Below are 23,802 nucleotides of genomic sequence, written 5' to 3'. Positions count from 1 at the left end.
TTACCCAGTATTAAATTATTATAAACAATTTACCCAGTAAAATTATTTCCTTATTTGGATCGCCACATAAGACAATTCAATACTCTCAGTTTGTCAAACTAAAGTTACAGTAACTTACCTTTTCGTATAGGAACCTTGTTCAGTTATGAACTCAAGTGTGACAATAGGCCAATTTGTAGCCAATATAATTGTGTTTTAGAAATGCTAAATATCCCTTGCTACTAAAGCAGAAATGTCTTCTTGCTAAAATGTATAAAACACTCCTAATTCTGTTGCTCCACATCCATCAACATCAGTGACTGCTCTGTCTCAAGACTAAGGTTGTTGCATCTAAACTAAAGGATTTAATTGCATAAGGGATCACATACGTATGCAGTCTATTTGCATCACTGGCCCACAGCCCACATGTCCTGACGTTTGGAGGTGTGCTTAACTTCAATTAAGCAAATAAATTAATGAAATTATTTAATGGGTAATCCTTAATGCCATACTAAAACAACGGATGCTCCTACCATTCATAGGCATTTCATATGGGTATACAGTAGGTTTATGATTAAAAACAACATTACAACAAATTCTGAATGCAGAAAGCCCTATATTTGGCCAGAAAACACTTTGGCCTTGTCTACACTCTGTAAATCTCAGCAAGGATGATAGCAATCAGATGTGATTACCTTTATGACGTCAATGGATTGCCTTTCATCCTACTACTGCAGAGTCACTGCTGTAAATATGAAGCTCTGATACAGTAGATCAGAAATAAATACTGCATATATTTCACAGAAAACAAGTGGTGTTTTGAGATTAATGCCATGTTTTATTTCTTTCACAGAAACCCTTGCATCTCACATGGCATTTACCCAGGGGCGTTACCATTTCTCTACTACCATTCTGCTGGTGTTCAGTACTATGGGAAGGAGAACATTCAGGTAGTACAGTAAATAGACCAAACAGTATCTCCCATTGGAAATAAGAAACATGAAAATGTACAAATTGTCATATTGGGCAAATGTGAGACAGGCAAAGGCAAGGAATTTCTCAGCGTTTGAAGAACCTACAGTAAATAGAAACATGACCTAAACAGAAGCTTTTAGTTTCTATATATGAAACAGAATGGTTGGTAATTGGCTTTTGTGAAGGTTGGGTTATTTACACTGAAGTATAGAGAACTATTATTATTGTCTAACTGTAAACAGATAAAATTCTATTTAGTTAGTTAAAAATGTACTTGCATTAACTGATTAACTTTATGTTCAGATAAACTTCCATTTCTCTCATTGCTCTAACTGAAGATTGTTCGACACAATCAAAAAGAAATGAAGAATGTAAAGGTGCGTAAAATATACATATTTTAAACCAGTCTCTCTAAACACTTATTAAAAATCTCCATTTTGTCCACACTCACTCTTTAGCAACTTTCACCATAACCATACAGTCATGTGCCACCCTTCAAAGCCTATCATGCTTGATAATGCCAATTCAATTGACACCACCAACACCAAAAAAAGCGATCTGGATGCGGTTTCTGTGCATTCAGTGTTTCAGTGCTCACTTTGGTTACGTACTTTCCATTGTCACAGATTCAGAAACGCATCAGCATGGACCATTCAACACAAAATCCTTCAATGACATTCTGCTCCCGTTCATTTTTTCCTCAACTTACCACCAAGAAGGAAATGTACATTTCCTTGTTCTCCTAACCTTCATACTGAGAGCTAAGAACCTTTGATCAAACCAGTATACATCTGTTAATATAACATTTGTCAAAGAACGCTAATTTCTTAAGAAAGACAAAACTCTCAGGAAAAGAGCAAAACTACAGTTATAGAATTACAGAAACGTCCCCCATTCTCTCTTCTCACTAATTCCTTGGGGAATGCTATCGGCCAGCACAAGCATGGCCTTCCAGCCAGAGTTTAGACCTCTACGGTCTTCATATTGATTGGATTGGTTCGGGTTGAGAGCCCTAAGTGCTGCCTTGAGCGCAGACTGTGCTGCTGGAAGATATAGGCAGGGTGAAATGACTCTCAGTGCTAATGCAGAAGTCTGTAGACTCGGCCACCTCTCCCTCTTTTTCACAGATGGCAGTCATTGGCCCACTGAGAATGCGGCAGCGGCTGTTGTACCGACTGCTGGCTGCGGAAGGTGGAGTGCTTGAACGCCCATATTTTAGGGTTGTTAGTCCGGCGGTAAGGCGGGGCAAGGCTCCCTCCATACGTGCCCACTCTTCTGGCGCTCTCCTGCTGCTTGTCGGAGAGATGCACAGTTCGTCAGCTTGTGCACACTCCGAATTAGCCCTCTGGAAACGGGGGTCTGTACATTTGAGGATCTCAGTGGCTGACATGCGGAAGCTGGACTCGGAGCGGCTGCCCTTCTTAAGTAGCAGAGCTTTAAAACTGTCATTGCTTGTGGTTGAGCGCCGCAGGCTGCGCTGAATGGAGCTGGTCTGACGTGGTAAAGAAGGTAGGCTGGGGCAGGAGCCGGTTGGAGTGACAGGTGGTGAAGGGGGGAGGCTACGGCAGCGTTCCTCTTCAGAGTCGCCACGGCCCAGGACCTTCCTCTTTGACCTGGGGATTAAAAAGACAGTAGGACAGATTCTCAGGTAAGCCTTCGGCATGGTTACTGCATGTCTTCTTGTTGATGTTGTTGATACCACGAGTGGGAAATTTCCATGTGTAGCATTTTTTATCTATAAATCAGTGAATATGAGACTGTTATTTGTTCTAGGGCTGTAGACGTTCCTCTGTCTACTAAGATAAAAATGTTAAGTGATTCAACATATTAATGAATACCTACATATGTATACAATGTGTAGCATTGTATTTTCAGGCCTGAAGGTCATCAGATAACATTAAATGCCAAGGACCCCTTGAGGTATTGGTGAAGTGTGTACATTTTTTGATGTTATGATACTTTTTCCCACATTAGTTTAATATCCTTCGAAAACTAAGTAAGCCATACGTAGGTGGACAAATGTGGGTTTGAACAGGTTTGAACGGGTTTGCTCATTAAATGGCGTGAGTTTGGGAGCAGGACCATTGGTTGTCAAACGAATGGCAGATAGTGGGAGTCATTTTTGAAATTCAGTTGATAGAAAAATTACACATTTCATGACACATACCGGTATAAAGATTAGAAATTACACACTTCAACTATAAAGATAAAAAAGATACTACCCTCCTATTACTATATCTTGTGGGAGATACATTGTGTTATGATAAATATTTTTTTATATCCCTTCCACATAATTCCACATCTACCTTCGTGTTTTCTTAAAAGTTATAGCCCATCACGTTCCCGTAAGGCTGTTTAAGAGGAGCACTTGAATGTCAGATCTTTCTAGGCATTAAACTTTGATTCACACAAATTAATGATGACAAATCCTCTTAGAATAACACTGCATCATGTGCTTTTTAGTTCTGTCCTGAAACTCTATGATATAGTCATACCCCAATAATCTTCACAGCTCTTGTGTTTTCAGAGTGTGTTTCAGGTTGTTTCATATACACAGTGCATTTAACTTTTAAACTAACAAAAGGTGTAACACCACAATACAAACAGCATGAAACAGATCTTGGGGATTAGAGAGGGCAAAAAAGAGGATAATTAATTATTTTAAAGGAGCTACTGGATTATGGGTGTAATCTGACCCTAGCCAAACTACAGGTACACAACACCAGCCAACCACATTACTTGCCAGTTTACTCCACACCTGTTATTGGATGTTCATGTTCTGTCTATGTAGACTGCTCCAGACGACACATTTAGACAAATGATTCAACAAAAATGCATGAGCACATGACACAACTCCAACAATATTAAAATTGAATGATTAAAAGATCACAGCTTGTCATATAAATCAGTATAATACATGTTGTATAGACCATCAAAAATACCAAGATAAAACATTATAAATGAATAATGTTTCAATAAAAATAAATACTGAAAGGATTTCTACAGAAATGTGATTTACCACCCAAAATTTTAATTAAAAATGTGTTTGCATACATTTAAAATTATATTAAATAAATTAATATATTATTATATTAATCATTTATGTAATTATGTTAATACTTCTGATGAGAGAAGTATAGTTTTTAATAATATATTTCATTTTTCAGTATGAATAAAAAACATTTTATCACATACACACTATATGAAGTATTTTTCTTTTGTGATGCTCTATGGCATAAAATAAAATCAGTTGGATGGCTAAATTTGTATAATATGAAAAAAAAAGTATGTAGGCTAATTCTATTTATATTATATTTTTAAAAAGCTGTTTTTTCATCCTCTACCTGCCATTATAATTCAAAATTTCAATTGAACATTCTGTGTGGTTTGAGCAATTCAATTCACATTTTAAAGGGGAGCCAGTTCTGAAATTTGCTCAACTCTATTTATCAGACAAAACAAAGTTCTGTCTGATGATTTGGTCACAAATTCCTATGAAATTATCCTGGACAACACAATGAGGGGAGGTTAAATATTCTGATCTTTTCTGAATAAACTGTCACGTGTTTTTACAGGTCAATACAAATGTAATACATTAATACTTTCTATGCAAATTAATAAAACCCTGATTTCTGTTGAATAGTGCAAGAGAAATGAACAGTCTGACTGATGAACTTATTATTGAGCCTTAAACAGTTTGTATGCTCGTGTTTAATGTACTTATACAAATAAAAAACATTTTTTACTTGCATGCATTATGTAGGCTTTACTGGCTAAATAAAAAAAACATCACATTACCTATGGATGGCAGCAAAGAGGTCCTCTGTTGTACGAGGACGAACAGGCGTCACCATCTCCTCCACAGCCTCTCTTATATTGTTAATGCCAGATGTGCTTTCAGAGCTCGAGTCAAACGCGGCACCTACAGCCCACACACAAACAAACACTCAGCTTACCTCTCAAAGTGGGAAGAAACAATGAAGACTGAGCCTACACTGAGTGCAAAATCGTAAAGGCATAAAACCCATGATGCATCAGACATTTTCTTCTCTTTAAATTATTCACACTCTTTTGGTAGTCCTGCTGTTGTGCAATAACTGCACTTTGGTGAGCCCTAAAGAGGCTTGAGAATATTACAGTCTAAACCCGCTAACCATCACACACTCAAGGGCTCTCATTCAACTTTCTTAGCTGATTCAAGGGTAGTATTATAACAAATAAAGCATTCCTGTAGCACGTGAAACAGGAACTGTGCCTTCACTCACATGGCTCTGCTGATGGATGTAAAGTTGAATAGTAAATTCTAATGCATGATTTTTTCATGCATGCAATCATTTCTTTGGCCCACTAGAGTGATCCTCAATACACAGAAACTTAAATTCTTAGTTTTACGCTAGTAATAAAAGAAGCCCTTACCATTTTCCTCATGTTCGTCCTCTTTAAAGCTTATGGATCCTGAGCTGCTGCTTGAACCATCATCGGATGTGCTTTTATCATCACAGAGCCCAAAGTCTTTATCACTCAGGCTGAGGTCATGCTCATGAAGAATGAGATCAGAGAGTTGTAGGTCTTGGAGACTGTTTGATGACAGCTCACTACTGAGAGACAGTCTGCTTTTGATCACAAGGGTTGAAGAGTCCGAGTCACTCTCTTCCTCTACCTCAAGGTCTAAAGGAATTGCCTGCAAATTGACTGTCTTTGTTGGAGATGTATCATTCACTTGCCATGACTTAAGTGTCTCTTGTGCTTCATAAACCTGTTGAAGCTTGCATACATTAGAGACAGGTAGGTTCATAATGGGTGGTATAATAATGGAAAGATTGGGCTTCTTAGGTGATATTGGAGGCTTCTGTTGCAGCTGAGAACTTCGAGGAGAAGCTGAGGAGCTTGTGCACTGAAGCGTGTTGGTAGATAAAACTGCACATGTCTTAGAAAGGTACTCTGGAACATACTGCCCAGTATTGCTAATATGTTCATCTGGGCCAGGGGGTATAAAGCCAGTTAATGCCTCAGGGAAATCTTGTATAAATTTGTTCACTGGATATTCATATTCAGATATTTCAATGGCATTTTCTGAATGACCAACACAGCTGGCAGTCACTGTTTGCTCTGTAGTCTTACTTTCTGGGGACTTTCCTGAGTTTGTTTCAGAATGGTTATTTTGTGCTTGGTCATCAAAATTATCAAAACGGACTGCTGTAAAAATATTTTCTATTTGCTTGACAGGTCGTAGCTGCACCATCTGAAGAGCTTGGGCAGTGATTATTGGTTTCTGTCTCTTTTCTCGCCCTCCAGTGTGATTGTTCAGTCTTTTTTCAATTTCTACAGCCTTCGTAGGTCTAAGACAACTCTCTGTTTTCAAAATGGTTGAAGTTTTAAGATTCATCTCAAGTAATGGTGGAGGAGGTGGTGGAGGAGGAAGATAAGATAAAGTGCACAATGAAGGTTTGGGAGAAAGAAGTGGAAGTGAAGGACTATTTGTACCTTCATTGCTTGACAGAGATTCAAAAACATTTGGCGGGGGAGGGGGGAAATCAAGAAAGTCACATTCTTCAGGTGTTGTGGATGAATCTGAAAGTGAATTATGTCTCTCTTCCAAGGCAAAGGACAGGTCAGGTAGAGGAGGAATAGGTGGGGTTGGGTCTATCATAGGTCCTGTTGGAGAGCAAGAAGCAGGGCTGGATGACCCATATGATTCAGAAGTCATGTCAGGGGGAGGTGGCGGGATGTTCCTGATAGAATCTGATGTGTTGGAGGACAGGGATGTAGAGGAGGATGATACAGAAGACCGCAGGGAGGACTTTCTTTCAGGCACTTTTGGTTTTGGCCTCCCTGCCGGAGACTTTGCTCTTATTAAAGAAGTAACAGGAGTGCCTGCAGTCGGAGTGTTGGACTGACTTGAATAACCACTTGATGGTGATGTCAGGCGATGAACCTTGTCAGGTGAGGAAGCCAATTTTGACTGAATCCCACTACTGTTGAAGTGGGACGATGGGAATCCAGTGTTGTTGGATACATTGCCAATGACCCCTTGATTCTCTCCAGCACTTGCAGATTTTGTGATTTGGGGCGAGATACCCTGGTCGGGCCGTGGACCAGGGTAATCCATGTAGAAGTCCCATGACTCTGCATAGTCCGAGCGCTGACTGCTGCTGTCGCTGTGTGTGGGTGTGACCGGACATACAGCAGCTGGTGCGGACATCCCACTGCTTGCTGCACTTATGGTGCTCTGGCTTCTGGGTCGGAGCACCCAAGGGTCTTCAAATCTACCACAGGGTGTCTGTTCAGAGCAAGATGTATTATGAGTTTTTAGATTAAGCTCTAAGGACTGCTGGAGACTGGAGATAAACTGCTCACTAAGCACCGAACCACTGTGGTGAGGCTTCCTCTGGGGCTTGCGCCTTAAGGAGTCAGTCCTTGCAGGAGGGAGTGGAGGCTTCTTGGCTTTCCGCAGGGAAATGCTACGTGTCAGTGAGCGGTTGCTATGCAGACTTGCATGGTCACCTTCGCTGTGGTGGTCCTTGCACTCGTACAAACTGTGCCTTGCATCCCCCGCTTTATTGATGCAGCCATGACTATGTGACTTCAAACCAGAGTCCAGGCGCATGGAGGTGTAGTAACCTTCATTATCAACAGAGAACAACGAGCTTGTGTCCGTCTTGCTGGGAGAATGTTCCTCACTGTTGTATGTATGGCTAACAGGTGAGGAGCAACTTGAGGTGACGTTGTCCTTTGGAGAAACTTCATATGTCCACTGGTCAGTGGTTAGTGTGCTGCAGCTTTGATTGCTGCTCTCTGAGAAGTTGGAATCCCTGCGGACACAGTTAGGACTGCTGCAGTTTCTACCATCAAGTGTGCTGCACTGGGACTCAGTCTCAGTATGGATCCCTGTACAGAGTGAGGCTGTGGATTCATAACAGGAGGAGACAGCTGACAACGAGGCATCAGGAGAACTAAGCAATTGGGCTAAAGAATGAGGTGATTGTATCTGGTTATCCTCTGCCATTTTGTGTCCATAAATAATGGAGTTCTGTAGAGCACCACTGAGACTGAACAAGCTTGGGCTATTATTTTGATCAAAGCCTTGGTAATTTGGATTTTCAGCTAGCTTGGGGCTGTTTAAAGTATTGCTTTTGGAGTCAGACATTTGCAGTGATGATGAAGATACATGCTGAATGTCAAACTGGTATGACAAAGAGCTTATAGAGCCAGAATTCAATCTGTAGGGGGAGCTGTTGTACTTTGGTTCACAGTGTTGATGCGGGACGCGAGAACCTTGTCGTGGCAAACTGCGAAAGCTCTGATCACTGTCAGTAAGTTGAGTGTAGCCAATGCCATTACAGTCACTTATGGTGGAAATGCTGCTTGAGGAGGAGACGCTGGCCATTTGGGCGGCAATTCCATGGCCTCTCTGTGCTCTGATTCTGCGTACTGAGGGAGGAACAACCTTCGACTCTTCTGTTTGGCAACTTGAGTCTCGGGTGTCTGAGCGTCTCAGGGTGGAGTTTACACTTCCCACTCGACTGAGGGTGGAGCACTGATCTGCCATACACATGGAATGAATTCTGGAGTCAGCTTGTTCTTTATTTGCTGTAAGAAAATAGTAATGGGAATTATAGATGCATGGTGAATGTTTGTTTGTTTGATTTTCTTTCTTAATTATTCCAACAAAACATTTATACATATCAAAAAAGGATTAAAATACAGTAAAGAAATATACTATATATTTTAGTATTTAAATGATAATAATAATAATAATTCATATAAATCTATATAATTTTGAGCTCCATCATTTACTTTAACCTAATGTATTCAGTAATTTTATTTTAGTGTTGTGTTAACATGGTAGTCATCTTGGACTGTACTGACACCTAGTGACATAAATACAGCATCGCACTGAAAAAGCAAACCTTTTTCAATTACCAATGTCAAGTTCTTTACTAACAGTCAGCCTTAGTCAGATTAATGCATTTCCACCACCACCAATTTCAAGCAGTAGCCTTTCACACATACAGTCTTTACTGGTAAATCACCGGTAAATCAACTTTTCAGAAATACCAGTAAATCAGTGCTGGAAATATTCCTGTATGAGAAGTTTTGCTTTACATTACCAGTAAATTACCAGTATGATTGTACAAGGGCAGGATGTGTTGTCATAAGAAGTTTGCTTTGGGCCAATCATAAAGCTATGTACTGTAGGAGATGTTTACAGTATTACATTGTTTATAACTGTTTTTCTATGTACAGTAAATATGCGCAAGATGGACGTCTGACCGTTAATTGCGCCACGTTTTGAAACTCTGCCTTTTTTCCATTCATCAGCGTATGGCATTACTTTTTTGTATATAGCCTAGTAACTGCTGTACTATACTAATTATTATTCAGCTCATGTTTTTAAGAGCAAACCTGCATTCTGTGTGATCATCCCTTTGCGCCTGTCACAAAAAAATTGTTTTGTCAAATTGGACAGATAGTGAATCTAAAGCGCTTTTCATCCAGGTGGATTTAGTCCAGGTTTTCATCCATATTTAGGTCATTTCCAGTGATTCACAATCACATCACAGTGTTTAATAGTATTTAGGTGCTGAAATATGAATGAGATCTTATCGGTAAAAACACCATTGCTTGTGTGCACAGGACAGTTGTGTATTTACCAGAGGAGTCATTCTGGTCATTTTACGGTAATTTACCAGGTTTAATGTGTGACGGGCTAACAGGCCATGTCGGCCCCTATGAGGTTAAACACTCAATGTAAAATAAAACAACTCTTATTAGGCTACTGATATGGCTAGACTAATTTTAGGAAATTGAAATTGAAAAAGTACAATTCATTCCTTCATGTGTAAAACTTTTAATGTGGGGAAAATTTCTGAGTGCACCTTTAATTTGGCTGAGAAGGGTGTGACGTGTGACGGTGTGACGTATATATGAATGCTACCATGAGTAGGAATCATACCTAATTCAGTCTGGATAATGTCAGGAACTCCTGTTATTGTCTTCCTTCTTTGCACCCTCTTGGGTCTTCGTATTATGGTATCAGTGTTTGCTAAGGAGCGACGGAAACTGGCCTGACGGTCAAAGTTCTCACCTAAAGATGTAAGAACATAGAAAATCAGTGTTCATTAATGGTATGCCTCATGCAGAGTTCACAGCACTATATTGTAGTTAGAGATGCACGATATATTGCCAAAAAATGCACAATATATCTACAAATATTATTATTATTTTTTGTATTTGTCCATTTTGGGTATGTACCTATTTAATTGTGCATGCTCATTTTTCCTTTTTTTTATTTCCTTCAAATTTATGTTACGGGGCTGCCATATGGCAACAATTAATTTCTACTCATTTCCTAATTATTCAGAAAAAAATACAATTTAATTAAAAGGTAGCCAATGATGTGCTGTTTTTAAGTCACGTGACATTTGAAAGTCCCTCCAAAACTCTCTTTCCCACTGTCACCCTCACACAGAAGACACCTGTTGAAGTGCTCCAGAAATTGCTCTATTAACCTCATTTCTAAACATCTCTTCTCAAGGGGGATTTTCTTGCGGCATCTTTGATAAGTAAATTAGATTATATTGTTCAAAAATCAACCTTGTCTAACATAGTTTTATGTTTCCATATGGCAATGCTGTACCACAGTGGAATTGCAGTAATGTATTTCTTTTTTTTTTTATAGATAGTAGCATTAACAATATGATTGCAGTTATTTATGTATTTGAAGTGTTTATTGTAGTATAGTTGTATTTATGTATAAATAATAACAAATTGATTTATTCTTTTCAGAAAATGAATACAGCAATATTTTACGGAAAGGGCAATAGGAAGAGTGCAGTTATTGTGATAATGATAGGGATTAAATGATAGGGACCTACTTATTTTGGTATGCATGAGTTCCAAGTATATAAATCTATTAATTTCTAAAAGAAATGTGCAATTAAATAGAAAAGAAAATCGTAATTTTATAGAGAAAATAATTTTTTGACAATTTTCATGGTTTCCCTAAGTAACCCCCCCATAAAAAAAATTATTTTTCCAAAAAGATTGAAGCTATTTCATGTAATAAAAACTTATTTGAAAAATATTACAGAGTTTTAATATTGGTGTGTATAATTGCAGCTGAGAAGAACTGAAATAATTAAAGGAACCCGCTCTCCTAATCTAAAATCTGTCATAAATTCTTCTCGTAAAATAAGTATTTAAAAAAAAAATATATAGGCTGTATGTGATTATCAACAGAGCTATTAAAATCACTCTCAAAAAACTTAAAAGTGCTATTTCATGATTTAACAATGGAGGTACCTGTAATGTTGATGGGAATGACATCGGTGGTCACCGACTGAGACTCTAGTCTCATTTTCTCCTCAGGAGTAGGCAAAGGTAGACAGTTGGTCCAGCTTCTCTGGATGTCCATGTCAGAGCCGTAATCCAGCAAAGGGGTCTGAGGCGGCATTGAGTACACGAGTTTCTCCTCTTCATTAGGTGAATCTGAAGCCTGAACACAACACAAACAGACCGATGTAGTAAGATCAGGATTCTGTGAATGATAGCCTAGCCAATGCCCAGTGACAGGTATTGTCTGATACTTGGTCATTTCTACTGTTAATTCAATAAAGTGCTTTACAAAAAGAGTAAAAAAGACTCTTGGAGTGCATTTCCCTCCAGGAACATTGGGTGACTGAAATATTTCTCTGAGCAATAAGCCCAAGGGAGCCCTGAATGGAGGAGAGCTGCACTCTAAATTATTCATGCTAATTTGAGATCAGTGTTACAGTCAGTGTATTCAACCATAATGTGTCTAGATACTTTTTTTGTGTGTGCCAAAAACACATATTAGACATTCTTTTGTTCTGCTTTGCCAAAACAGTTCTTATAAATTTGCAAGATTGCTTGAGGGAAATACACAATCTAATTATGTATTAATTATGTCTAATTTGTGTAATTACCATACTCATTGTCTCTAAGTTGCTGAGGGGTAAAAAACGCTCACGGCGGGTGACTAGCACTAGTAGGTTTTACATGAAGACGCTATGAGGACTTGTTAGGATCTGAAGCCAACCTTCACACAGCACAGTGCTACCACTGACTAGCAACTGAGGTACCTTTCTTTTCCAAGATCTCAAATGACAGCAGAGAGAAAGGCAAGACTGTGATAGGCAGTCTAGGACTTTAAACCGCTTGATGAGAGGAAAGAAAATAAAGGAACAAAAGTGAAGTGAGACAATACTTTTCTTTAGTATTACAGAATGTGGAACAAATACTTTCTAGTTTGATCATTGATTGTAGTGGATACTGGACTACACTGCTAGCATGCTCACAGCCTCTAGGGGGCAGTGCAAAACAAGACACCCAAATCATGTTTTGGGAGAAACAAATCGAGTATTTAGGGGAAAACCAGGCCTTTGTCTGTTTCATCATGGACATGCGAGCATACTTAGCTCTCATTATACAATATAACAATAAACAACAACAACAACAACATTTCTTTGACATTAACAAGAGCTCTTGTTTTTATTCATGTCAACTCAGATTTGAAAACGAAGCCTGAATATCAGCTTAACCTATATAATTAAAAGCCAACAGGATTTTGGTGATAATCTGGTGAAATCGATTATAAACTGCATTACATAGTGCATATAACATATTGCAAAAAAAAATATTTTTCTAGGAACCGCATACATGTGCATGCAAAGGTTAGGACAGTTTTCCAAATCTGTGTTAAGGTCAGGCTTTACCTTCTTTTTCTTCTCTGTCTTCTCCTCGTCCAGGTGCACACTTTCACAAAGGCTGGTTGCAGAGAAGGCAGGGCTTTGGGAGTAGCACTGGGAGCTGCGAAAGCCATCTTTCCTGAGCTTGTCGCACTCTGGAGAGGCAAGCATATCCAATCATGAACAATTTGTTGTGGTAATGAGTATGCAAAGCTCATTTAACGTAGATCACAGGCCTATAGCGAGCGTTTACACATGACATCAATTCATACATGGAATCAATAAAAACGTAAAATTTAAGAAATTAAATTATAATAAGAAATTTAAGTATTTCTTCTATAACTGAAAAATAACTGCAGTACTGCAGAAGAAACAGCTGGCTACACATAAACAGAATTTAAATAAATAAAACACGTTTTTTTGAGAGCAAATTAGAACAATTGAAGTACTTTTAGCCAGCATAGAATGCATCCCGATAAGCACACTGCAATGAAGATATTTTTAGTTTCACAAAGGCTGATGAGTCTTCTATCACACTCAGCATTACTGAACCACTGCAGAGCCAGTGTCCTTTTGCCCTCGGTGCAGAGAGAGGGCAATTACAGACTGATAATGGGCAAATGCTCATAGATATAGATGATAGATAGATAGATAGATAGATAGATAGATAGATAGATAGATAGATAGATAGATAGATAGATAGATAGATAGATAGATAGATAGATAGATAGATAGATAGATAGATAGATAGATAGATAGATAGATAGATAGATAGATAGAAACAAGACCTCCAACTAAATAAAAGAGTAGTGTCAGTTTTTACTGCAGGAGGACTGAGAGTTTAACCTGAATATGTCAGATCTGACTGTCGGGTTATGAATGGCCTGAAAGCAGGGGGTCTTCACCTCCACCTAATGCCACTGACATATCCATTTATTTCAGCTGATCACCTCCTCTGGCACCTTCATAATGAGTGCCTGCTGAGAAACACTATGAACTATGAACCTCTCTCTCTCTCTCTCTCTCTCTCTCTCTCTCTCTCTCTCTCTCTCTCTCTCTCTCTCTCTCTCTCTCTCTCTCTCTCTCTCTCTCTCTCTCTCTCTCTTGTCTTTTTGCAGAGCTCAGTGTAATCACCTAATCCTTCCTGCATTAGCTCATGAGAAACACGACACCTCATCCAGTGTAGTTTGCAGTATGCCCAAAATGCACAATATCTCAGCATCTTATAATCTATCATGTAAGCACAGGAAAGCATTTCACTGAAGGAGGCCTAAAACTGATATTATTTTTAATATCAAACAAGTTTTAGTTACTACATGCTGTAAATAAATATGAATTCAATGTAAATGTCTATGTTAAACATAAAAACGTATATGTGGCAGTATGTGGCACTGACCAGGTGATTATACAGTTCAGTAACACAAAGCTGTAATGTCAGCAAGCTTACAAACAACATATAATGCAATTAGGAACAGCTTGGCCTACATTCTAAAAGTAATATATGTCTTACACATACGGTATACTGGACCGAGGCATTTAGATTACTCATTTAAATTAAAGCAGAGTGAATCATCACCAAACCCAGGAATAATCTTTGTTTCTCATGCTGCATACAGAAGCAATTTATTATAGTAAGTGTGTTGGTTTGTTTTAGGAGGCTTATAATATTACTTCAATCAGTTAAACTCCTTTGGAGTCAACAACTATAATTATCTGTACATTTTGAGCTGTGATTAGTGAGCAGAGGCTAGTGCAGGTTAATATGTTAGTAGCTCAAAGAGTGAGAGACAGAGCACGTGTGAGGGATGTCGTCTTAATCCTATAGCTAAGAGAGCTTGACTTGTGCTCTCCCCTCAATTCGTTCATTTTACCTCTCATTTCTCATCTTACTGCAGGCAACATGCACAAAAACGCTGTTCATTGCCCATAGCAAATGTACTCTAACCCTCTTAGTACGTTTCTATGAGCAGTTTCGTCTATCATCTAAGAAGGCATTAAATTACAGTAGTAGATCAGCAAAAAAGGAAAATTCTGTTGTTCCAATTTACCTCGTATGACTAACTTTCTTCTGTTTTATGGAAATGAGCACCATAGACAATTAGCAAAACATCTGATTTTGTGCTGATCTTCATTGGAAGGAAAAAGGTTATACAGGTTAGGTGACATTATGGTGAAAGTATCAGTGGATGAAATTAAGTGATTTTCGAGTCGAATTAAGAATCGACTCTTAATTGTCACATTGTGATTCAGAGGGTGAGAGGAAAATCGTTCAAAAGCTGTGATGTGGGTGGTCAATGAATGTAAATTAGATACAAATTATATAGGCTATATATAATTCACAACTATAACAAATAGAAGGACAACAGCTATGACCCTGCCAAAACTCACTGGGAAAAGAGGGAAAACAGACATTTGGTGTGCCACCTGCTGCCCCCGCTGGGGCCAAGACAGCTCACAAACACACACCGGCACATTAGCATTCCAGAACACCTCAGAGGACTAGTTATTTAGGCAACAACAAGGTCGAGTGAAGGAAATTAAGATGAGTCATGAAAGTTAAATGTATCTGTTTTTTCCAGATACAAAAGGAAGTGATATTTTTCTCTGGTAGGCTATAGGATAATATGTCAAAGTGCAGCAGAAGGTCAAATGATGATGACATCCCATTAGGCTCTACAGGAGCTGGTTCAGGAAAATCCCGGTGGGGAGTTTATTGATCCAAAGTAACATAAACCAAAAACAAGACAAAGATATAAAACCAGGAAGTTTCAGAAACAACATGAAACATAATTCACAATCCATCCTACGGTCCAATCAATTCCCGAAGGAAGAAATCAAATCCTTCCCTACATTTTTCTCATTCCAGAAGCCGTTTCACTTGGATATATGCCACAATAGGGAAGAAAAGACTATGGCAACTTCTTTAAACTTCTTCTGCACAGTGGTAATGTTATCTTCATTATAAGTAATGGTCTGTAACAGAAATCATGTATTCTGCTGGAGGGCATTTAGCATTTGCTGATTATATGGAGAAATTATGAATCTTCTATGGGATTTCTATTTAAATAACTAATCATATGTTGATGTTCATCAGAATATTATAAGTGTGTTTTACATTTGAAAAAGAAAGAAAAGAAAAGTACTGTGGTTTTTGTCTCTGACCTCTGAGGACTGTTTTCAGGTTGACTTTGGCCTGGCGGTGAAGGTCTTCGACACAGGCTGGTCTGGACCCTGGCAGGAAGACATTCTCCTGTTGGTGCCAGGGGGCTGTGTAGTGCACTGACCACTTGCTCTCCTCATCGAGACTGGACACCGCTAGAAGGAAAAGAAACAAAGTATGACACATTCAAATTTGAAATGTTTAAAGGAAAAACGTCAGTTGTTTGTGTAAAAGACCTATTTAGGATTATAAGTAGACTGGTAGGCTACATTTACATTTACGCATTTGGCAGACGCTTTTATCCAAAGCGACTTACATTACATTTCAAGGTACACATTTTACATTATTATCAGTTCTTGCTTTCCCTGGGAATCAAACCCATGACCTTGACGTTGCAAGCGCCAGCGCTCTACTATGTGAGCTACAGGAAAGCTTTGGTAGATATGAAAATATCAGTATATACAGTGTTGTTCTCCTAAATAACTGATGGCAGACAGTAGGTTAAAGCAGACTATGCATTTTTGTTGCTCTACCCTCTATATATGCTGGAAATACCAGCTTTGACCAGAATTAACTTCCATGATGGTCCAAGTTGGTTTATGGTGGTTAGTGCTGGTTTACCATGACCAGCAAGGTCTTTGTGGTGAAGCTACAGTAGTTGACCATGGTAATGCTGGTAAGATAGTTAAGATGCCTGTTGGGGACACAACATTTGTGACCAGGAATATATGTCTCTTCCACAGCATAATCCAAAATAACATTGTCTTTTAGAACTAATTAGAGGTGCATAGGTACCCGGCCTACATTAATGTTAATTAATGTATTCTTTTTTTCATATGTTGTCATTTAACACACACACTTACAGTTTAATCTTTAAAAAATGCTAAATTTCTATTAATTTCTATAATAAATCTCAATATAAAAATCCATCTTCATACTTTCAATTATAATGATACCTAAGGTCATTTTTTTATATTTTGTGTATTTTACCTTTATTTATATATTTTACACAAAATAGTACAGAATTTTAATATTGGCCATAACAAAAAAAAAAATTTTTGGCTTATCAGTATTAGCCATAAATGTAAAATTAGCTTTAACTCTAATCAACTCAGATGTCAGCAGAAGGAGACACAATTCAGACAGAAAGTAAAACAGCCATTGGGCACATGAGATAGATTTGGGAGCTGAAGTCATGTGCTGATTCTTAGGCTCCCTCAGAGAGAACACATGAAAAACTGCACGAGGGGCCGGGCCAATCAAACACTTCTGCACCACTGCGTCTAAAGACACTGGAGACATACTTGTCTCTGGCTGGTGCCTTGACAACCCAGATTAAACGATCAATTATCCCAAGTTCCTCTGGGTAAGATTAACCAGGTCAGCCGTATCAATGCATTTCTTTCCATGCAAAAAAAGTATGCCAGTGATTATAGATTATTCACAATCAGTTTCCTCGAATGCAAGAGGTCATGCGAGAGTACTAGGTCATGGGCTCAAAACACACGAGGTAGATTTCACTAGTCCACCAAAAAGTCAATGGCTCTATTGGAAAATACCCTAAGGCTAATTCAAATGTGTTAATACAGTAAGTACAGTATTAGTGTAATCTAAACTTTACTGTACAGTTTTTACAGTAACATAATTCATAATAATAATTCAAGTCAAGTCACCTTTATTTACATAGCGCTAAATAGAATACAGATTGTTTTAAAGCAGCTTTACAGTGATAACAGGAAAATCCATTTCGGCTTGTACAGCAACTCTAAACGAAAATAGAATCATTGTTCAGCTGAAGTCATAATACGGATATTATAATCCTATATCATTTAATTGAAATATATCTCCCTAAATTGAATTACAATAATCTGCATCATTTGATGAACACTAAAGGTAGAATATATAAAAGAAATGAACAAAACAGGGCATCAGAGCTTTACATCACCAATAAAAATCATTCGAAGTTGCAGAACAAGGTCACTTTAAAGAGACTGATGCCCCACTATAAAAAGAAACTCGTAAGCAGATGTAGCCCAGCGCTCTGAATCAGATGCATGCAAGCACAGCAGCAGTGATGAATAACCCCACACCCAAAACTACTTCGGTCTACTTGACCTTGAGGCTCGAGCTGCACGAGTGATAAGAGAAACCCAAAACATGATTTGAAGAGCTTACCCTTCTTTTTGAAGTACTTAATGACAGATTTAAGAGAAGTCCCGATGAACACCATTGTGATAAGCGATCGATCCCCTGAGAGATACGTGCATAAGGATGTATTAGTCCACCATTGGAGTGAGTGAGTGTGAAGAGGAAGAGAAAGGAGGGAAAAACGGCACTACCCATACGACACTCTCTCTTTACTCATTTTACGCTGACTGGCACAGCATGCAACACTCCCCCTCCTCTTCTATCTCTCTCTTTCTCTATCACTCTCTCACACACATTTGCCCACCCTAGAGGATATTCAGTTGCTGTTTGAGTTGCTCTCTCTCTCTCTTCGTCCGGCTATCAATTGTGAGTCTCCCCTCCCCTCCTTGAGTCTCTAGCTATAGTGCATGTCTCTCTGTCGCATTGCATATGTTTAAGGCTCTCTCACCTTGCCTTGCTGTGGAGGTATATCCAACTTGGATCCATGCCATACACTATGGATCACTGACTATTGTGTTTCTCTACACCGCTGCAGCGCCTGCCACTCCTCCTTTTGCTCTGTCCTTTTTTTCTTTTGAGCTGGGGGGCCCAAGACGAGTTTGAAAAGGATCCTAGCGCATTCAGCAGAGATTAAGGTGGTGGTTACCCACCCAGCTCCTTTTTAGGGAGTACTAAATACACTGCAGTATTTCATTAGTGTCGAAGCAAGTGTAATTTCTTTCTCTCTCTCGCTATTCTTTTTTTGAATGGCCACTCAGCATTTTCACACGTGAGGTTGGTCAGAACTACATATAGATTCAGTTCACATGACTCACAGCTGTGGGTTTTCGATATCACTTTATGTCTATGTCATTGTCATGAATCTTCGGGGCAGAGAACACATAGGCTGCGTCCGAAATCGCATACTCTCTTGAGTAGGTACTTTTTCTGATAGTAATTACTTCACGAACGCTAAAAAAGTATGTTCTATATAGTATGAATGTAATCCGGACGCACTACATTCGCAATGGTGTCATTATCATGTGACCTTCCAGCGTCAGTTGCGTCGCTTCACCTCCATTCATAAATCCTCTCCTGTGCAACGTTTTATGTATCTTTTGTCAAATCAACTTAGATAATTAATGTGGTCCAGATAACATATATTGAGAGTCTATTTATTAAACCAATCTCCTTCATTGTATTAACTTTTTATTTCAATGAACTCAACATTTCAAGTTAAACCAACAGTAATTTTTTTACAGTGTACTATAGTATATACAGTGGGGAAGTATGCGATTTCGGATGCAGCCATAGTAGTATTCAGACCTTCAAGTTTGGTTTATTGTGCAAAGGAGATTTTGACCTCATATCTACCAATCCTGGTGTGCCAATCAGTGATGCTGTAAATTAGAGCCCTCTGTTCACCATAGCACACTAAGATGACACACAGATGGCCATGATGCATTGACACTGATCCAACTTACCCACCATTATATAGAGCATGACGACCACTCAGTAGCGCAGCAAATGTCTGTTCCGGTTTTTATGCAATTTATGGGTACATTTTTTTACAAAAGTCTGAAGCATTCTGTAACAGTTTGTAAGAGTGATTTTACAACAGTGGTAAAACATTTAATTGTCCATTTAGCCAATAAACAGATTTGGTAGTTACCACTAATGTCAAATTTAATTCTACTGAAAGCCTTGTCATTCCGGGCGAGTTGTCGAGTAAATGTTGTGCGAAATGTGTTTTAAAATAGCAGCAATTGTTGTACTTTTCATCTGCAGCATTATAATGCTGTAATGCAAATTTAATGATTATCTCGACAGTTCTGTTACAGTTCCATGAATAATTCTGCCCTGTCTTTTTTCTGTATTATGAAATACACATCGGTTGTTGACTGCATGAAGAACAACTGAATGTGAGCTCACAGTGGATTGAAAGAAAGGGGTGGGTTTCAGTTTCTCCGGAAGATCATGACATTTTGATAACAAAATTACGAGGTATTTTTTTAAATGCACCGATTAATTGTTTTCAATAAGACATGACTTGCATTTAGAAATGAATTTTCTTTTCATTCTGATTTTAACAGACATTTTAATAACCTTTCACAGTATTTTAGGGGCAGCAGCTGGTCTTAGGTCTTAACTGCATATTAAACAGTACAAAATAATAATAATAAAAATGTGGTAAAATATTTTATTTAAAAAATAGGCATCCCTAACTACATGCAAACAAACTAAGTGTTAAATACAATATAACAGAAAGCTGTAAGTTGTACATGTTTGATTCACAAAAAAAGAAAAAAAAAGAACTGGCCATCAGTTAAGACTTATTCCTCCGGAAATTCAGACTATACTGGTAATGCTGAATGTAATACACTGTAGATACAGTGGAGTTGCGGAACCATTGAATAGTAGAACAGGAAACACTGTCAGAGTATTTTAATAAAATGTTCCATCCGCATTAAGAATAATGTGCCTGAGAGAAGCGTTAACTGAACCATCATTTGGTTCTGATATTTAAGAGAGAAAAAAAATATTCTCGGTTCCCTGCACTAGTAGTAACTGATTCTAGAGCTGCTTCGCTTGTCTTTTTCATAGTTAATGTTGTGTATTCCGTTGGCTCACCCTGGCTCAGCTAAAGGGCACACTCATAATGAGATTGGGGAACAGCCCCCTAAAATGCTAAAAACTTTATGCCTGACTGATCCTATTGTGTTTAATGGTTTCCAGCACTACCAGTCCTGAAACACACAAACTTATATACACCCACATAAACTATAGCACTTCTCCTTTCCGTGGCCCAGACAAGACATTAACTAAAGAAGACAAACCTCTCCATGTAAAGCAGCTGGAGGGCCAAAAGAAATGCCCATTAAACACTAGCCTGAAAAGATCAACAACAGCTATACCCCTATAATGCAATATTGTTTTTCACTCACCACATACCCAAAGAACATATGGAAAAGTGCATACAGAAAACAACTCTTAATGACCTGCACCGATATACAAATATAGTCCAGTTGGGTTTTTAATGCTGCATTTGTGCTGATACAATAGAAATGAATAGGACCATAATGAGACAAAATGGGGATTCTAAACAAAACTCCAGCAGTGTGTGGACTCCCTCAAAGACATCTCAGCTATTGTGTGTCGCTGTGTGAAAATGCCAGACAGATGGAAAAACGTAATACACTACAAAAGGCAGGAAGGAAACAGACGAAAGCACTTGAACTTTAATGAGGAATGGGTTTGTAGACAGGCTTTGCCTTGTATGTATAATGTATAAAGGTACAAAATCTAGTTCAAATGTGCAAGGGTGTTATGCACCTGTAATACTGTGAAAGTTATATTTTTGTCCAATATATCTGTAATCTGCTTCAAAATATAAATATACATATTGGTGCATCCCTATTTAAAATCCATTTGCCGCATGATGCTTTTGCAGATTAGCAGTGCAAGATCCTCTTAAATGCAATAACTATTAAATCTTGAATCGGAATCTTCCCTGATTAAACAGCCTTAACAAATGCAAATAAATATTCACCGCAATCACTCTCATATTCATGTATTCATACAAGAGATAATAGTTGTTGAAAAGGTTAGTCTGTTCTATCACCTTTAATCAAAGCAGCATCACACGAATACATTCCCTTCATAGTGAACAAAAACACGGCTGATTAGAGCGAATCCAGAAATGAGTCCCCTAGCAACAGTAGAGGAAAGAGATACTTCAGTGATTAAGCGAGTCACGTGAGTGCCCACACCTGCACAACAGCCCTTATCATTCGTCCTGCACGCTACGATCCACACAATGGACCCACTCAGTCCAGTGTCTGCAGTCACCGGGTTAACAGCCTCTGCCCACATTTCACTGAGTATGTGAGCATTGATCACAATGTAAAAATGTTACTAAAAATGCTGATGCTTCATGAAACTGGTATGTACATGTTTTATGAATCAACAATCACTGCATGATGTCATCTAGTGTCATGTTACAAGCTACAGATGGTCATATAATAGAAAATAGAACAAAATAAGAAAGAAAGAAAATATACCATAATTCTCACTGTTCATGAGCAACTGACACAGGCAAGTGGACATGAATGATAACTAAAATCATGAGGAGATGTTACGTTTCTACGTTTTTCATCTAGTGGGCGAAAAAAAGAAAAATCATAGACTTGCACTAAGCCGTAGATTTGAAGGGAGATTTGAAGAAAGACTGTAGAAAAAGAGATAGCTGAGAGACATTACAAAAGAGAAAATAAACCAAAAAAACTAAGTAAGAAAAGTGTTTGTAGCATAGGGACAAAAATATACAAACTTGTAGGCGGGCCCTTGTAACTTGAGCAAGTAAGAAACCACTTAGCTGAACACCCTATCAATGCTCATGCAATCCCCCAGTGCACCCTAGTAACTGCGTAGCAACGATCTGAAAACCACTGAGAACACCTTAGCAGCTGCATATAAAGAGCCCTGGCAAGCACTAGTATTGTGCTAATGGAGTTTATTTTGTAAGTGCTTTTCTTCTTCTAAAAAAAAACGTTATTTAAATGTAGTTTTGCCTCTAAACTACAAAATATCTGATATATTTGCATGGCCAAACATTGCTTCATACACATCAAGCAGTTAGGCTAATGGACAACATTACTTGGTGGAAGAACTGATTATAGTGATTATCATCGTTAATACATTCCATTTATCATAATGCTCTTGCCACCATTTTGAAAACAATAAGCTACTTGAGGCAATGTAACACAACCTCTCTTAACATATTGCTTTATTTATCGGTGAGTGACTATTTATGATAATCTAAATACACAATAATATCATTAACTAACATTCATGATAATTACAACATGGCAACAAAATCAAAACAATAAAAAGATTGTATGGTAAAACAGAGTAAACAAAATAAACAGATATGCAAGAGAAGCCGAGTCTGACTGCAAGTCTTTCTCTGGTTATTACACACATAAAAGCCTGTGCCTGACTCTTACATGACCTGGTTTTGGTTGCTTGGGTAGCTGTGTGTGAATTTGGTGATACAATCCATCAAGGGCTTACAAGAGCACTACATCTAGTCTCGATTCTAAACCAACAAGACACACACACAATTTGAGTGGGGCATGTGAAGAGGAGCTGCTGATTTTACAAGGGCACTTGATTTGTAAATGCTTCTCTTTATGTTTCTATGGAAAGCAATACATGAACTGACTTGCAGGTCAAGCTTAAAAAATGTCCTGTGCTGATTAAAGACAATGTAAAGATGTGTCATCTACTGAACTAAGCAAAGATGGCTTCTGTGATCATTTGATAGCAAGAAGGTCAGCGTCACCTCACTGCAGAGCCACAGGTTCACCTCTAGCTGTAAGTGTGATCAGCACACTGGCTCAGAACGTAAAGAAACTCTTAGCTCAGCACAAAGCAAACCAGCCCCAATAAAAGCCTAACTACACACAACATGCTCATAAAACACCATCACCTGTATTCAAGCAAGACGGACCAATCATTCTTTCACAATACAAAAACATTAAGTTGCCTTATTAAGGATGCACTTTATACTGCATCTGATCAGATTTTATTTTTAACTTGATTTTTACATTGCTATTACAAAAGCTATAAAAAAACAACATGATTTTTGTGTTCTCATTTGATGTCTAGGGTATTTTGGGTGATTTTTATATACTATATGATTTATTTTGTTATATGAACCCCCTAATCAGTGTAAAGGAAATGCATGGAAGCAAAAGGGTGATTTTAAGTCATATTAATCTTCATATTAATATATACATAATTTTGAGTAATGTCATCACTCAAAAAGGTGATTAAAGCATGTTGAGC

The 23,802-nt window shown here is 38.2% G+C and overlaps 1 protein-coding gene across 9 annotated transcripts in view; it reads right to left on the bottom strand.

The window, feature by feature from the left end:
• The window catches only part of nhsl1a (NHS-like 1a), a 59,631-nt gene that overhangs the window by 7,005 nt on the left and 28,824 nt on the right, over positions 1–23,802 (bottom strand). For 3 of the 9 annotated variants that reach the window (XM_079632586.1, XM_079632588.1, XM_079632584.1), the window contains exons 2-8: positions 15,828–15,980; positions 12,693–12,820; positions 11,260–11,452; positions 9,911–10,042; positions 5,371–8,544; positions 4,753–4,876; positions 799–2,567 (exon numbers count right to left, since the gene is read on the bottom strand). In XM_079632586.1, the coding sequence (XP_079488712.1) occupies positions 1,967–2,567; positions 4,753–4,876; positions 5,371–8,544; positions 9,911–10,042; positions 11,260–11,452; positions 12,693–12,820; positions 15,828–15,980 (4,505 nt within the window). In that variant the 3' untranslated portion in view covers positions 799–1,966. Of the gene's footprint in view, positions 1–798; positions 2,568–3,697; positions 3,747–4,752; positions 4,877–5,370; positions 8,545–9,910; positions 10,043–11,259; positions 11,453–12,059; positions 12,135–12,692; positions 12,821–15,827; positions 15,981–23,802 lie in introns of those variants that run through there. The other 6 variants (XM_079632587.1, XM_079632583.1, XM_079632590.1 and 3 more) reach the window with 5 other exon arrangements.

This window comes from Phoxinus phoxinus (genome assembly GCF_949152265.1).
Source record: "Phoxinus phoxinus genome assembly, chromosome: 13".
Classification (NCBI taxonomy): Eukaryota; Metazoa; Chordata; class Actinopteri; order Cypriniformes; family Leuciscidae; genus Phoxinus; species Phoxinus phoxinus.
This window is presented reverse-complemented; position numbering and strand designations above follow the sequence as displayed.